At 36.9% G+C, this 14302-nt stretch overlaps 1 protein-coding gene across 1 annotated transcript in view; it reads right to left on the reverse strand.

The window, feature by feature from the left end:
- The window catches only part of LOC131166365 (DExH-box ATP-dependent RNA helicase DExH3), an 82939-nt gene that overhangs the window by 25050 nt on the left and 43587 nt on the right, over positions 1-14302 (reverse strand). Inside the window, exons 12-17 of the mRNA XM_058124847.1 lie at positions 12108-12302; positions 11042-11245; positions 6848-6917; positions 6582-6730; positions 4396-4704; positions 4248-4307 (exon numbers count right to left, since the gene is read on the reverse strand). Coding sequence (XP_057980830.1) covers positions 4248-4307; positions 4396-4704; positions 6582-6730; positions 6848-6917; positions 11042-11245; positions 12108-12302 — 987 coding nt within the window. The remainder of the gene's footprint in view (positions 1-4247; positions 4308-4395; positions 4705-6581; positions 6731-6847; positions 6918-11041; positions 11246-12107; positions 12303-14302) is intronic.

Here is a 14302-nt window from a genome sequence, read left to right on the forward strand (position 1 = left end):
CTCTTCCCATCACCATCTTTTGCTTAGATAGGTATCCTACAACTTGCCTATCGTCCAGTGTTTGCACCAGTAAATGGATTATATATTCAACTGCCATTGATCATATGACAGGTATATCTAATTTCCTTTCCACCCTTCAGTATTCTAAAAGCCTACCTTGCGTTACCCTTGCTAATAGGTCCATTACTACCATTAAGGGAATACAGACAGTAAATCCCACTTCATCTTTCTCTTTTTCTTCTTTTTTGTATATTCCCAAGTTTCCCTTTCAATCTTATGTCTGTTAGCCCTTTCATGTTAGTTCATTAGGATGTTTGGGGTCCCAGTCTTGTGTCAAAGTTGGGCTTTCAATATTTGTCACTTTAGTTGATGATTATTCAAGGATGACTAAGCTTTATTTAATAAAGGATCATTTTGAGTTGTTTCATATTTTTTGTGCCTTTTTCTCTGAAATAAAGACACAATTTCATATGCTTGTTCAGATACTTTATAGTGATATTACTACAGAGTACTTTCGTACCCAATTCACTACTTATGTAACTACGTTTGGTATTGTTCATGAGTCACCTTGTGCCTATACTTCACAACAAAATGGAGTTGCAAAGAAGAAAAATAGACATATCTTTGAAGTCACTCATACCCTAATTTATCATATGAATGTTCCTAAAATGTTTTCCAACCATGTTGTACTCACTGTCTGCTCTTTTATCAACGAAATGCCATCCTCTGTTCTTGGTGGTAAAATTCCCTACTTTGTTCTCTTTCCAAATCATATTTATTCTGTTTACCTCCTTGTATATTTGGGTGTATGTCCTTCGGCCATTAGTTAAATCCTGGGATGGATAAATTGGATCCTTGTGCTATAAAATGTGCTTTTATGAGCTACTCATGTACTAAAAAAGGACATCATTGTTATAGTCCTTCCTTGCATCATCTAATGATGTTACCTTCTTTGATTCCACAGCATATATTTTGAATGCTTAAGCACTTTTGATCTTAATGAGTCCCTTCCTCTACCTAACCTTTGTGATCTATCTTATACATCTGCCCAATCATCTGCTTGCATCTTCATCTAGTTTGAATCCTTCCCATTGCCTTAATCATCCTAATTTGCATGAATATACATGATGGCAGCTCAAGAGAGGAGAGTTTCCTACAATTACTACCACTATGCCTTTGGTTTTCTTGTTTGATGATCCTAACTCTCAAGATGTTGATCTTCCAATTCCTATCAAGAAAGATAAATTAGTTTGCTATGATTTCTTGTCGCTCATATTTTTGTTTTGTTAGTAATTCATCTTCTGTCACTTTTCATAGATATGTTTCTGAAGCCTTTGATCATTCTAGATGGAGGAATGTAATGGTTGAAACTTGAAAGAGATGCGTGCATTACAGGATAATGATGATTCCGAATTGGTAATGATAACTTTGTGGTTAGTTGTGTTTGGTGTATACAGTTGAAGTCAATCCTGATGGTTCTTTGGCTCATTTGAAGGCCCACCTCTTTGTTACTAAGTGATATACTTAGGTGTACGATTTGGAATATTCCGACACACACTCCCAAGTTCACAAACTTGCTTCGAGTTGATTGTTCATCCCCTTAGCCACCACCTATCATTGGCCTCTACATCAATTAGACGTGAAAATTCCTTCCTACATGGTTATCTTCAAGAGGAGATCTCCATACAACAACCACTGAGTTTATTGTTCAAGGGGAGTCGGGCTTGGGTTGCCGGCTCAAGAAATCAATGTATGATCTAAAGAGCATGGTTTGGACGTTTGAGTGCTTGAATACTTGACTTTGGCTTTCTATGGTGCATGATAAGCCACTTCGTATTTTATTATCATATCACATCCGATAAGATTCTACTCATTGTGTATGTGTACGTGATTTGGACGATTCAGCAATAGCACTTAAGTTTGGCTTTCATTGATGCACAATAGATCACTCTATATTTTATCGTCATATTGCATCCAATAGGATTCTGCTCATTAAGCATGTGGATGATATTGTGATTACTTGTGAGAATGATCCAAGCATCCAACACATAAAGAATTTTCTACTAACTAAATTTCATACCAAAGATTTAGGACCATTGAAATACTTCTTGGGCATAGAAATATCCAGATCTCGAATAAGAATGTTTTCTTAAAAAAAAAGTATGTTACTTCACCTTTTGGGTGAGAATGGGTTACTAGGATTCAAACTAGTGATATTCTAATAGTAAATCACACTCTAACAACGTACCTTTCGCATGACGGTCATCACGGAAATAGGAACAAATTAGGTGCATGCGCTTTCTAAAAGTGGAATCTTCTAGTTCTTCCTCTTTGACACAAAACCAATCTAGCCATGAGCATGTCAGAGAGAGCTATAATAGGCCTTGGAGGACCAAACCACGTATGTGGCAAAATTCGAGGATGACTTGTGTTAGAGGTAAAAGGCCAACCAATAACCTAATGACAAGATAGTGACAAATATGGGTGGTTTGTTAGCCAAAGGTTGATACCGAAGACTTGTTGAAAAAGTCGAACTATCTCATACTTACTTGACCGGATATATCTTTCACAACAAATGTCGTCAACCAATTTCTTGATTTTCCAATCAAAAGTCACTAGAATGTTGTAATTAGCATCTTGAGAAACTCAAAAGTGCACCTAGGAGGGGTCTCTTATATTAGGATCAGGGTCATACTAATATTCAGAGATATGCAATGTAGATTACACTAGGTCACCTTTTGACAAACGATCCACAACCGAATGTTGTACTTATGTTGGTGGGAACTTGGTTACTGGAAAAGTAAGAAACAAACTCTAGTGGGCAAGTCAAGTGCTAAGTCAAAGTATCAGGCTAGGGCTAATACTACATGTGAACTTGTTTGGTTAAAAAACATTTTAGAAGAACTTGGTTTACCACATTCTTTATCTATGGAGTTGATGTTGATAATCAAGCTGCAACTCATATTGCCTCTAACACAGCCTTCCATGAAAGCAGAAAACGCATTGAAGTTGATTGTCACTTTGTCCAAGAGGAACTTGCACAAAAGCTTACAAACACTCATATGGAGTCTGCATTCCATCTTGTTAATATAAATTCACAATTTGTTTTGGGGGGAGGGGGTGTTGCTTGTGTCAAATTCATTTGTAACGAGTTAGGGACATATGATATCAATGCTATAGCTTGAAGGGGGATGTTATTGGTTTTTATGGTTATTTAGCATGTGTTATAGCAATGTTAGTAGGCATAAGTTAGTAAGGGTGTTATATACTTGACATATATTATAAGTAGAGGGTGAGATCCCATTGTGCTTAGGTCTTCCAATTACTCAATGTTTAAGTAGTTTCAAGAAAGCTTCTTTTTCTATCAAAAAGTGAAAGAAAAAAAAAGTAAAAAGTTTGATAAAGCACTTTTAGTGAGAATAAATATCTTTGCCTTCAGCAAGTACTTGCCCTTCCACCCTACAAGTGTCTTTTCTAACTTTTCAAATGTGATTCCAAATACCTTTCTCCTTGAATTTAGATCCCAACTACAGCCCCAAATATGTTCAAGGAAGAGACCCATCTTTACACCCTATTGACTTCTGTGAAGAGCCTTTGTTAACACCCTCTCCATAGAAATCAATTTGCTCATACTCAAATTAATCTTAAGAGATTAAAAATTCAACGCTGTCTAACAAAGACTTTAGCACAACTCGCTCTTTAATTTTTGTCAACCAACCAAGCAAAAGAATCATTTTGCTTTGTTAACACTAGCTGAATAATATATATAACAGGATGCAATCTAAAAGGTGATGCACATGGGTTCACTTCACAATAATCAATTTGAAAAGAAAACATGATCAGGACCACTTTCTAAGCCAGCAAGTTGCTCAAGCAGAGTCCCACTTACATTGAGATCCTCACATAACAGGGCAATGCTGGGCCTGATTATATTACAGTGGTCCTTAAACAATGAAGCATTTTGCTGCATATAGCTTGGTAAGTTCTGAATAGCAGGAAACTTGTGTACCAGAGTAAGTTGTATGCTCAATAAAACCTTGATCATGTATAATCTGGCATTCCTCATATTAAATTTTGATTTCATATTGAAGTGTGTTGAATTATGAGTAGACTACGAATTCAAAATTCACCATAAGAGTAGCACCATCCAGACACAAGGTAGTACATAAGAACAATCATGAACTGAATTGAAATACTTCATTTCCATGCCATCAATGAGGAATTTTTTTGGGAAGTTCCAAACTTACAGCATATAGTAAAACCTGGCCATCATCCATCGTCTTGAAAGACATAGACGTCTCTCTGTGCTGGCAATATAGAGGAAATAGTGCAGGTAAGCTAAACAGAGAATAATATGGACAAAACTCTGCCAGTTTATAAGTAAAGATGGCTTACCACAACAGATGCTATGCCAGGGAACAAGCCTGAACAAATGATTGCTCGAACCAATGACTGGTTGTGGCTTAATTTATTGTTTGTGCTTCCATCAGTATCTAGTAATCTCACATCTTTTAAAATATAAGTAAACTGCTTTCTTAGGGAATGGATAGCCTGTAGAGTTTGAGCAGAAAGGAAATTTCTCCAACAATATTCATATGCTGATCCTTCTCTTTCTGCATCTTTCCATCCTTCATATGCTCGGACAAGAGCCATGTGATCACTGTAGTCTTTTGCTGAAAATCTAGATTTTGCGGTCCCTGCTAACTGAAAGAGATGGAAAAGTTAAATCTGTCAAAATGTGTCTTCCTAGAGGAAATCTAGCACACATTGATGGATCCTGGCAATGAACATCACAAAGGTGTGCAATGCTGCATTTTATGAGTTGATCACATGTAGTTATGGAGCTATCATTTTGCAAAGAACAGTTAGAATTACCATCTAGATGGATACAGACACAGGTAAAATAGGAGAAGAAAAAGCAAGAAAGACAACAAACCAGAAGAAGTAAGGCATGTAGGAACAGCCCTACAATGACAAATAAATATGCTACATATATAACTGTATCCTAGATGACAATTATCATATATTCATGTATATGACATTACATGTGCATGCCTGGATGTATATACACATCTTCTATAATTATGCCTCGTCCTCTCCAATGTTCTGAGAACATCACTTCTGCTGTAAACATAAACAAGTTTATAAAGCATTTTTGCAGTTCCTTTTTCTTTACAATCATAATTCTTTTGTTGATACATAACATAAACAAATAATAATTTCAGTTCATCACGTTTTGAAAGAGCATCATGAAAGAATCAAAGAAGGATCAATAAGAGCTCAAAATGAAAATATATTTTAAAATTGCAGATGCCTCCCAAGAGAGAAGAATGTCAAAATTTGTCTATTTCCAACATGCACACAAATCCAATGTCAGTGGCGAATGGGAGGAAACTGAAGAGATGTGTAAGGCAGTAGACTTCCAAAGACTAAAATGGCTGTAAATACCATTATTACAGAATGCTCTATTTGAGGCACATAGGTCTCTTAAACAAGCACAAAGGAATTTCTTCCATGAATCATGTTAGAGAATCAGTATTATTTAGATACAGTTTCTTAAATGTGAATATGAACCAAAACTAAAAGCCATGAAAGTTGTGAAGTTGGATCTTCAACCTAAAATCATACGCTTCAACTAGCCACCTCAAAAGCAAACTTTGGAGATGAATTAATCACCTAAGATATTCCCCTCTATGAACCCACAAATTATTATTTAAAAATGCCAACTATTACCGTGCAGATGAAGCATTTATAGAACCAATGTGGTGTTTTATAAATGACCACTAACGAACTAATACTTCTTGACAGAAACTATTTACAAATATCTCTCCCCAAAAATCATTGCAAACCCTTAAAAGTTGAAATTCGTGTTAGTTCAGGAAGAAAACAGTCCACACCAGGAAAAGTAAAATAAGAATAAATTTCTCAAATAATTTAGTACTAGGATTCTCGCAGCTGGAGCAAGAACAAGAACATCCTACACTGCAACAGAAGATTAAATTTCAAGGAAAGCTACCAGCAAATCTCTAGGAAGCAGATCATGCTGTGAATGAAAGCAAGTTGGGTAGATTCAGCAATGAAATACATGTTTTTAACTAGGATGAACTTACAACAATAAGCTATTTTCTATGAAATATGACATCTTAAGCCTTAATCCCAGTTAATTATGATGGACATGATGAAAAGGTTCATCAAGATGGCAATGAAAAAAAAGTCTCATGAAGAGTTCCCTTCAAGGTCCTCTATAAGCAAAAACTGGTAACTGTAGCTATGTCATGGAAGCTACACTGATTCAAATTATAAATGGGGAATTAACATTGTTGTCTACCCTATTTATGTACTCTCCTAAAATCCTAAGTTCCAAACTATACATCACAGCATTTTTTTTTTAAAGATTTATAAAGTACAATGCTAAAATTTCAAACATGAAGTAGTGCTTTCAAGGCACACCAAAAAGGAGGTGAAAATCTGAAGAGCTCAAAAGAAAGCACATAGGTGCACAGTGCACTTACAAGTGATATTTCTATGAAAAATAAAAATAAATAATGCAGAACATGAGATATATAAATGATCAAACTTACATCCTTTTTGTCTTGGGGCAGAAGGAAAGGATCCCTGACACTAAGTCCAGCCACAACGGTAAGAACAGGATCAAAGCAACGAAAGATAGCACCCATGATTAACATTTTCCCTAGCTTGGGATCTACTGGAAGCATTGACAAAAACTCACCTGTCCCCCCCCCCCCCCCCACCAAAAAAAATTGAAGACCAAACCAGCAGAAATATATATAGCAAGCTTCATCGATACATATCTTTTTTGAAAATAGAAAATCAGTGATAGACTGACCAAGATTTGTAAGATTTTCCATCTCATCTAGTGCTCCAATCATCTTCAAAAAGTCAACAGCATTTAGGACCTGCAATAAATTGAAGTAACCCAATTTTGTCACAATGATCACTAAAACAAAAGCAGCACACCACCATAATTGTTAAAAGGGCAAGGCAGACTTAGGGTTTGCTTGCTTTGGTAGTTTCGATAGCTAAGGTTTGCACAACATGATTAGCTATGATAGTTATCTGCAGCTGTATACAGTACGATGTTGGCGCAACATGTGAATTGTGATAGCCACACCCTTTAAGCCATGGTAATCATAACATTTGCATGGTCGTTACTTTATTCTTTATTGAATGAGTTGACACTGACAGAACCTGTTGTGCATTAACTAAGTTATGTTAATTGGAATTGGGAATTTTATTCAGGTTATTAGTTTGGATTAGGAGGGTGGTGGGGAGGAGGGGGCGCACAGATAAAAGGAAATTAAGAGGGACATGCCCAAAACATAAACCACATACGAGTTGGGACAAAGAGAAAAAGAAAAAGAAAAAAAGCTGGGGCGTGCCAGACCAGGTGTGGCGCCTGGCAGAAATACAGACCAGCAAACACCAGCAGCTGGAAGTATTGCACTCCAGCAGAAAACAACTAGAATACACCTGCCAGCACTGTAGGAGCTGCTGTGCTACAATTTTTTAATCATGAGAAATACCAGAAAAATAAAATAAAATAAAATAAAAACACACCTTGCAAATTTCTGGAATCCCTAGTTCTAGAGAGAGAGAGAGAGAGAGAGGAAGAGACAAGACATTGCAGAAAATCAAGCAACATCAGGAAAATTCAGGCAAATTGAGAAGAAAATACATAAAACCCAGAGGAACCTTAAAACAAACTGGAGAAGCTGATAATCAAGATAGATGCACTTAATTTTCATATATTCATCTAGAGATTCAGGGTATTCAAAAAGAATAGGAGTAGAAACTTGCATGGAATTGAATCCATTCTACGCAAGATTTAAGCTTGCTATTTCTAATTGCTTGATATGGCTGCATATGTGTTATCTTTGGTTATCATACTTGTATATATTGTTCAGTTGGGAAATTTTCATGTGATCTGTATTCATCTCATAAGGATGGTGGTTTTACTAGCTATGGCATAGCTTGTGTAAGCATATGTTGAATTGCTATTGTGTGAAATAAGTGGCACCATGTACTGTTGTGGCTGTGATATTGTGGGAGCTAGTAGGGATTGTATCTCCCTTGGGTAAAGACCCTAAACCTGTGGAGGATATTCAGTGGTTGGCAAAGCTGGAAATTGGCACTTGTTGAGACAAGAATTGCGTACATTTGAGACAATACTACTATGTTGAAATAAGTGAAGATATCATATTTTTTAGAGTATTGAAATCCATATATGAATTAGGGAAATTTAGAATGTCTATTGAGCATGTGGTTGCTCACCCTACTTCTTAAATTTTCAGGTTTGAACTGAATCAAGCTCCATTTGTTAAATTTTCCAAGAGATTGCTACTTTTGACATGTACAACAGGTCAGCAGGAAGACATTAAGCTTGTGTTTGGTTGGAGTTCTGTATTTAGTCTAGGAGGGTTAAAAAGTGTTGTGTGCAAAGTACAGCCCAATGTACAGAGCTTATCAATGAAAATAAAACTTTTTTGGTTACTTTATGAAATAAATGTATGCATATTGTGCACTGGGTACGGCCCTTTTTTCTTTTTTTTTATATTGTGTTTATCAAATACTCACTCTTAGTTTGCCTTGCATTCCAATAATGGCTTTACAAAACATTTCTTCTCTAGGCTTGGAGTCTCCATCAGATTTGGATAGGGAGGTGACATGACAAACATTGGACAGTATATTCATTCAAAAGCCCAAAATATATTTTAATGGAAAATATATACTTTCTTTAAATTTTTATTCTCTAAAATACTCATAACAATGCTGCAAACTTGACTATATACTCATTTTCCAAAATAATACCAAAAATTAACAATATACAGGAATTCTCAGAATCCTCTGCTTCTGAGTCATACAATATGCCACCATCTCCGCCACTGCATCCCTTGCCACCTTTTGTTTTTCTCCTTCACTCCCTCGGCTAAGACCTTGTCCCTCCAGAGCTCCCTCACCTCTTCCTCTCCCAGCTCCACACCCTCCTTGCCTCCTCCACCAACCTGACCCTCATTGTCAAAGAGTTCCCTGTCTTCAGCAACAGCAGCCTCTTTGCCACCACAGCACCACTAATAAAACAAAGGCACCAAGCTTTCCCCTTCTGCCTCCACCTCAATCCACCAATTTCAAGCTTTCATAGCACCAAACGACCACAAAATCACCGTCTCAATGGACCACAATGATGCAATGCTTGAAAATTTCAATGGGATTCCCCTGAAAATGGAATTGGTTTCCAAATAGTCCCCCCCAACATTCATCTCCAACCCCAAAGGTTACTCCATTGCGGTGCATTCCGATCCACTACTTCGAATTGAGCTTGAACAAGCTCAAAGACATGGTTCTCAAACACCTATCTAGGACACAGCACACATGACAAAGGAACCAAGTGGTGCAAAGGAGGGGAAGAAGACACTTCTTCAGAGCTAGAATAATCAAGCCATTAGGGTACCCTGCTCTACACACCAAAAATTTCAACAGATTAGGAAATAGATAGGCAGCCTTGCCCTTGATTTTTCGGGCCAGCTACCTATTTCTGGCCTCGCAAATTTGCAGGGGAAAAAAAAAAGGTAGAGCCAATCACCTCAGACTTGCAAATTGCACAATCAAATAACAAGAAGAAAATTGAAAAGCACTAAGCAAAGGGAGTTTCTGCATGATCAAAAAGCATTGGAGCTGACTGCAACGCAAAATTTTGAAGAATCCGTCACCAAACATCCAAACAAGACAGTGATCTGTTCAAGTCAAACCTTTAAGCTCCAAGTTGAACAGAGAGAGAGAGAGAGAGAAGAAAAGAGCTCAATTGCAGCCAGGGGGAGGCAAGCTGTGAAAGAGATGATGAGCTATCGCAGCAAAAATGCAAAAATGTGAATCCTAGTCAAATGTTTGATCCAAAAACGAGCCCCAATTCTCTAAAAAGCATCATTATAGATCTGTTTCTTATTTTTATGTGTGATGGATTGCTGAAACTTACAGACTAGGCCCAAACAAAATAAAAAAGAACTGACCTCAATTACAAACCACAGCCCAAATAAAACAATTAAAAATCAGGCTAAACAGGCAGTTTTACCTATTTTAACAATCTAACCCACAACGCCACTCCAATTGAGTTTTTCAGTGAGTTAGCAAGCCTCACATTGTTGGGATCACAAAATCATGTGGTCTTCCAGTCCAAAATGTATTTTCACAATCATGATAACAAAACAAATACATAGATAACAAATTACATAATAAGTTCCTCAACACTATGGACCTTGCTGCATGCATTTCAAAAGAATAGGGTGGAGATCTCCATAATGCCCAGATAAATGTCTTAAAAAGGGTAAACACAGGCCCTGTGTCGAGCAAATATGTGCCCAAAACACCAATTATCAATAGACAGAAGCATCCTACATATGAAACATTTATGGCAATGAGAAACCTGGAAAATATGGAAGATGAAAGGATAAGCTTCATGGCAACAATTTTTGACCATTTATAACCTAAAAATTTGAGGAAAAAATTTGGAGAATGTAAGCTATTGTTGTAGGAACCATCTTCCCCTGGATTTCTCCTTCAAAAATTTTTTTCTGGGAGCTGGCAAACACCTTGCTGGTATTTACGAGTACAAGCCGGTTCAGTCCACTTCTGATGGGCGGACCAAGAATTAGCAGTCTTGAATGTGCATTTCTCTGATGATTTATTGGGTTCTTAATTTTTTTTTTTCCTCTTGATTTTGCTTTCCTTCGCTCTGTTCATTACTTTTGTATAATCTACATACATTAAAAGTTGAACACCTACAACTTTTCAATACAGGTGCTCCAATAAAGAAAGTGTTGGTTTTTCTTAAAGTACTAATTGGTTCCCCTGTTGGTATAAATCATGTAAAATATGTAAATAAACATGATTTACACAAACACTTGTAAGTAAAAGCAACAGTCAAGATATCTCAGAACAACAACATATCATTTGAATAAAAAACATGGATCTCAAGAAAAGATAAAAACAAATAGAACTGTGAATTCCAGATTAGCAAACCACTTACAGCTAAAGGCTCTGGTGGCTGCAGAGCAGCTGACAAGAATTCCCCAATACTTCCAAGCTTCAAACATTTTATTTGTAAGCAGAGAGAGTTCAAAGGAGTTCTCAGAAGTTCTGGAAGTTGATATTCAGCAAAAGCTTCATAGACACATCTAGGGTATAGGTGATAACACTCACCTGGTTGCACACGGCCAGCCCTACCCCTTCTCTGCAACACAAGTTTACACAATATGATGTAAGATCCCTATTTGTGTGAACCACTTACAAAGACATGATGGGAAATGCAATACAGATGCCAACAGCACACTAAAGTCCTTGTATTACGTGCACTATGTTGCTGACTACTACATAACCACATGCAAATAATCCTCATGTCACACAAGTCTCAATTGCCAAGGACATATATGTGGATTTTCAGGCAATAACCATGCAATGAAAATCCATTTCAATTTCATCTGAAATTACTGAAACCATATTTTTTTTTTTAAAAAAAAAATTCATTTTGATTCATTAAGACCATGAAAAGGCAGGAATTTTTTCTCAAAGCAAACGAAGGATACATTAAATCAGGAATTGAACCCCATGCTCCTCCCTTGTCTATTTCTTTAGATACTAGGACGGAAAAAATCAGAAGTAATTCCAGTCATTTACAGTTTCTTTTTTCGAAAATGTATCAGATCAATTAATCTATTCTAGTCAACTGTTCATGGCCCTGGATACTATTATCATCAATCCGATCACTGTTTCAATAAATAGGCTTAAACAAAAGTATTCCAAAACATCAATAGACCATCAAGTACTCCAAAACATCAGCGTGACACACTGACACCAAGCATTCCAAAATATCAATGTGATACCATACCACCAAATCAGGCGACTTCAATCTCAAAAATTTAACTTAAAGAGAAATTAATGCTTTGATGATCTGTTCAAAAAAATGTAATCTACACTGCTTCCTCGTCAACATGCATTCTCAGCCGACACAAGAAAACATATCATAATGATCCCAATCGAAAGAAACCTATTACACCCCCTTTCATTTCCATGATCCAATGTACAAGTCAACTTACTTGCCGAGCAGAAGCTTGTGATATCCAAGAAGGTAATAGACAAGGGGTATTATTCAAAGCATCATATGTGGTCTCTTTTGCTTTTCCACAATCAACAACAAAAACAACGTCATTGATAGTAATGCTGGCCTCCGCCATATTTGTAGCAAGGACTACTTTACGTACATTAGGAGGTGGTCTCTCAAATATAAGTTTCTGCAAACAAAGACAGACAAAGTGAAGGATAAAATGATATGATATCCATGAAAATTGAAGTAAACGTATAATAGCACTATGAATAAACTGTTGATGATGGGCAGTCAAAACAAGATATTATAGTAAGAAAAGATATCTCAGGGACAGTACCAAAAATTTCCATATTGATGCATCCAATATTTTTTATCTAACAATGTGACGAATAAAATTATATGATATCCATGAAAATTGAAGTAATTGTCTATTAGCACTATGAATAAAGTGTCGATGATATTGCCATCATAACATAATGGACCTAATGCCAATGGCGCTGCAATCCAAAAGCCAGAATCAGTCACATACTGAAACTTGCAAGCACAATTAAGGGAACATTTATTGGTTGAATCAGTTTAGTTTGAAGAGTTTGTTGGTTTTGTTCGGAAAAGATTGGTTGGTTGGTTCAGTTTCGGTTTTTGGTTACTGAAAAGTGGCCCAATAAACCAATTGAGCATTTTATGTTTTCCTATTTATTTTAAAAGCATAGGTATACAAGATGCCGTTTTCTCCTCTTTCATTTCATTTGTTAAACATTGCAGAGCTATGTGCAATTTCAAGATACTGGGGCAACAAAGCTCCCTGCTCATGTTCAGCTGCTCGCTCATAGTGACAGCCTTTGCTTTCCCAGGAAGCAAGGAACAGTAGAGAGAAAACTGTAGCAGCTGGGGAATCCCTTCTTTTGTGAAAATAGATTATTGGCACGATTGCAGGGTTGCCAATGGCAATGATATGGAGGAAAGTTCCCACCATCTGATCAGTCTTCATTTCATGTAGTTTCACTCTCTATTCGTCTTTTTCTCTTTTACTTGTTATCTGCTGCTGTTGTAACAGATTTGCCATATGGTTTGGATTTAATCAAAGGGATAAGGCCGAGATGCTGGATGAAATTGGCAAAGGTGGGGCTTGGGATGAGGCTTTGTGTTGACACATTGATGGATATCAGTAGAAGGGCTTGAGAGTTTGAGCTTTAAGATGATCAAGATTTAGCATGTCTTGGTAAATTTTATTGGTTCTTCTGCTTTCCCTTCCTCTCTTTCTCTGGTGTTTGGGGACGCATGTTGTGACACAGAGGTTTAATCAGTTTGGTATTATCCTGTTGGGTTTCTGTTATGAAGCAGAGGTTTGGTCAGTCAGGTTTCAAATATGTACAGAAATGAAAACTTTTTGTTCTGCCAATTTCCTAACTGTTCCAACTGAACCAACTGATTGCACGCCCATAAGCACAAATTTCATTGTTGGAGATTGTTAAGGCTTGATATAAAATGTTGGTCCAGAGCCTAATAGCTTAAGCTTTTAGGTAAAAGTTGTAATCTAACACATTAGAGCCAGGTTGCCAGGAGGTCCTGGGTCCTGGTTCTGTTGCCCCGCATTCAATATAAGTTTATTAAAAAATTATTTGTTGCCAAACATGGGTGTTATTCATTGTTTGTTTATCTCTCCACATGCAAACAGGTTGCACGTGCCAGGGAGTAGCTCTCTGTTCCTGTTGCAAATCAGCTAGAGATATTCCTCTAAAAAACTCATTGTTGCAAACAAAAGTGATGCCAAGAACACTTCCTACACAATAAATGATCAACAGAATCCTGAAAATTCTAACATTGGGCTCTAAATAAATGCACAACATCACCGCAAATGTAGCACTTTTCACTAACACCTTCCTCCCATTCCCTTATCGAAATTCCAACCAATTTCTGCAATCAGGCAAAAGAAGCAAAAAAAGGCAAACTTCTTACCCAAAAGATTTTGTTTGGTGGGATGATTGCAAGGGTTGATTTGGGAGTTCAATTGAAAATACAATTCGAAGTACCATAGTCAAGCACTGTTCCAAGGCACTATAGCAGTCCCCAAGTACTGCAGCACGAGCACTATTTATGAGTACTTGTAGAAGTCTTTACAAGGGTATTTTGGGGTTATTTTTACTTCAATATGGGTTCTATGTTAAGGATATTCTGGATCCTTATTTC

This window comes from Malania oleifera, chromosome 10, assembly GCF_029873635.1.
Source record: "Malania oleifera isolate guangnan ecotype guangnan chromosome 10, ASM2987363v1, whole genome shotgun sequence".
Lineage (NCBI taxonomy): Eukaryota > Viridiplantae > Streptophyta > Magnoliopsida > Santalales > Ximeniaceae > Malania > Malania oleifera.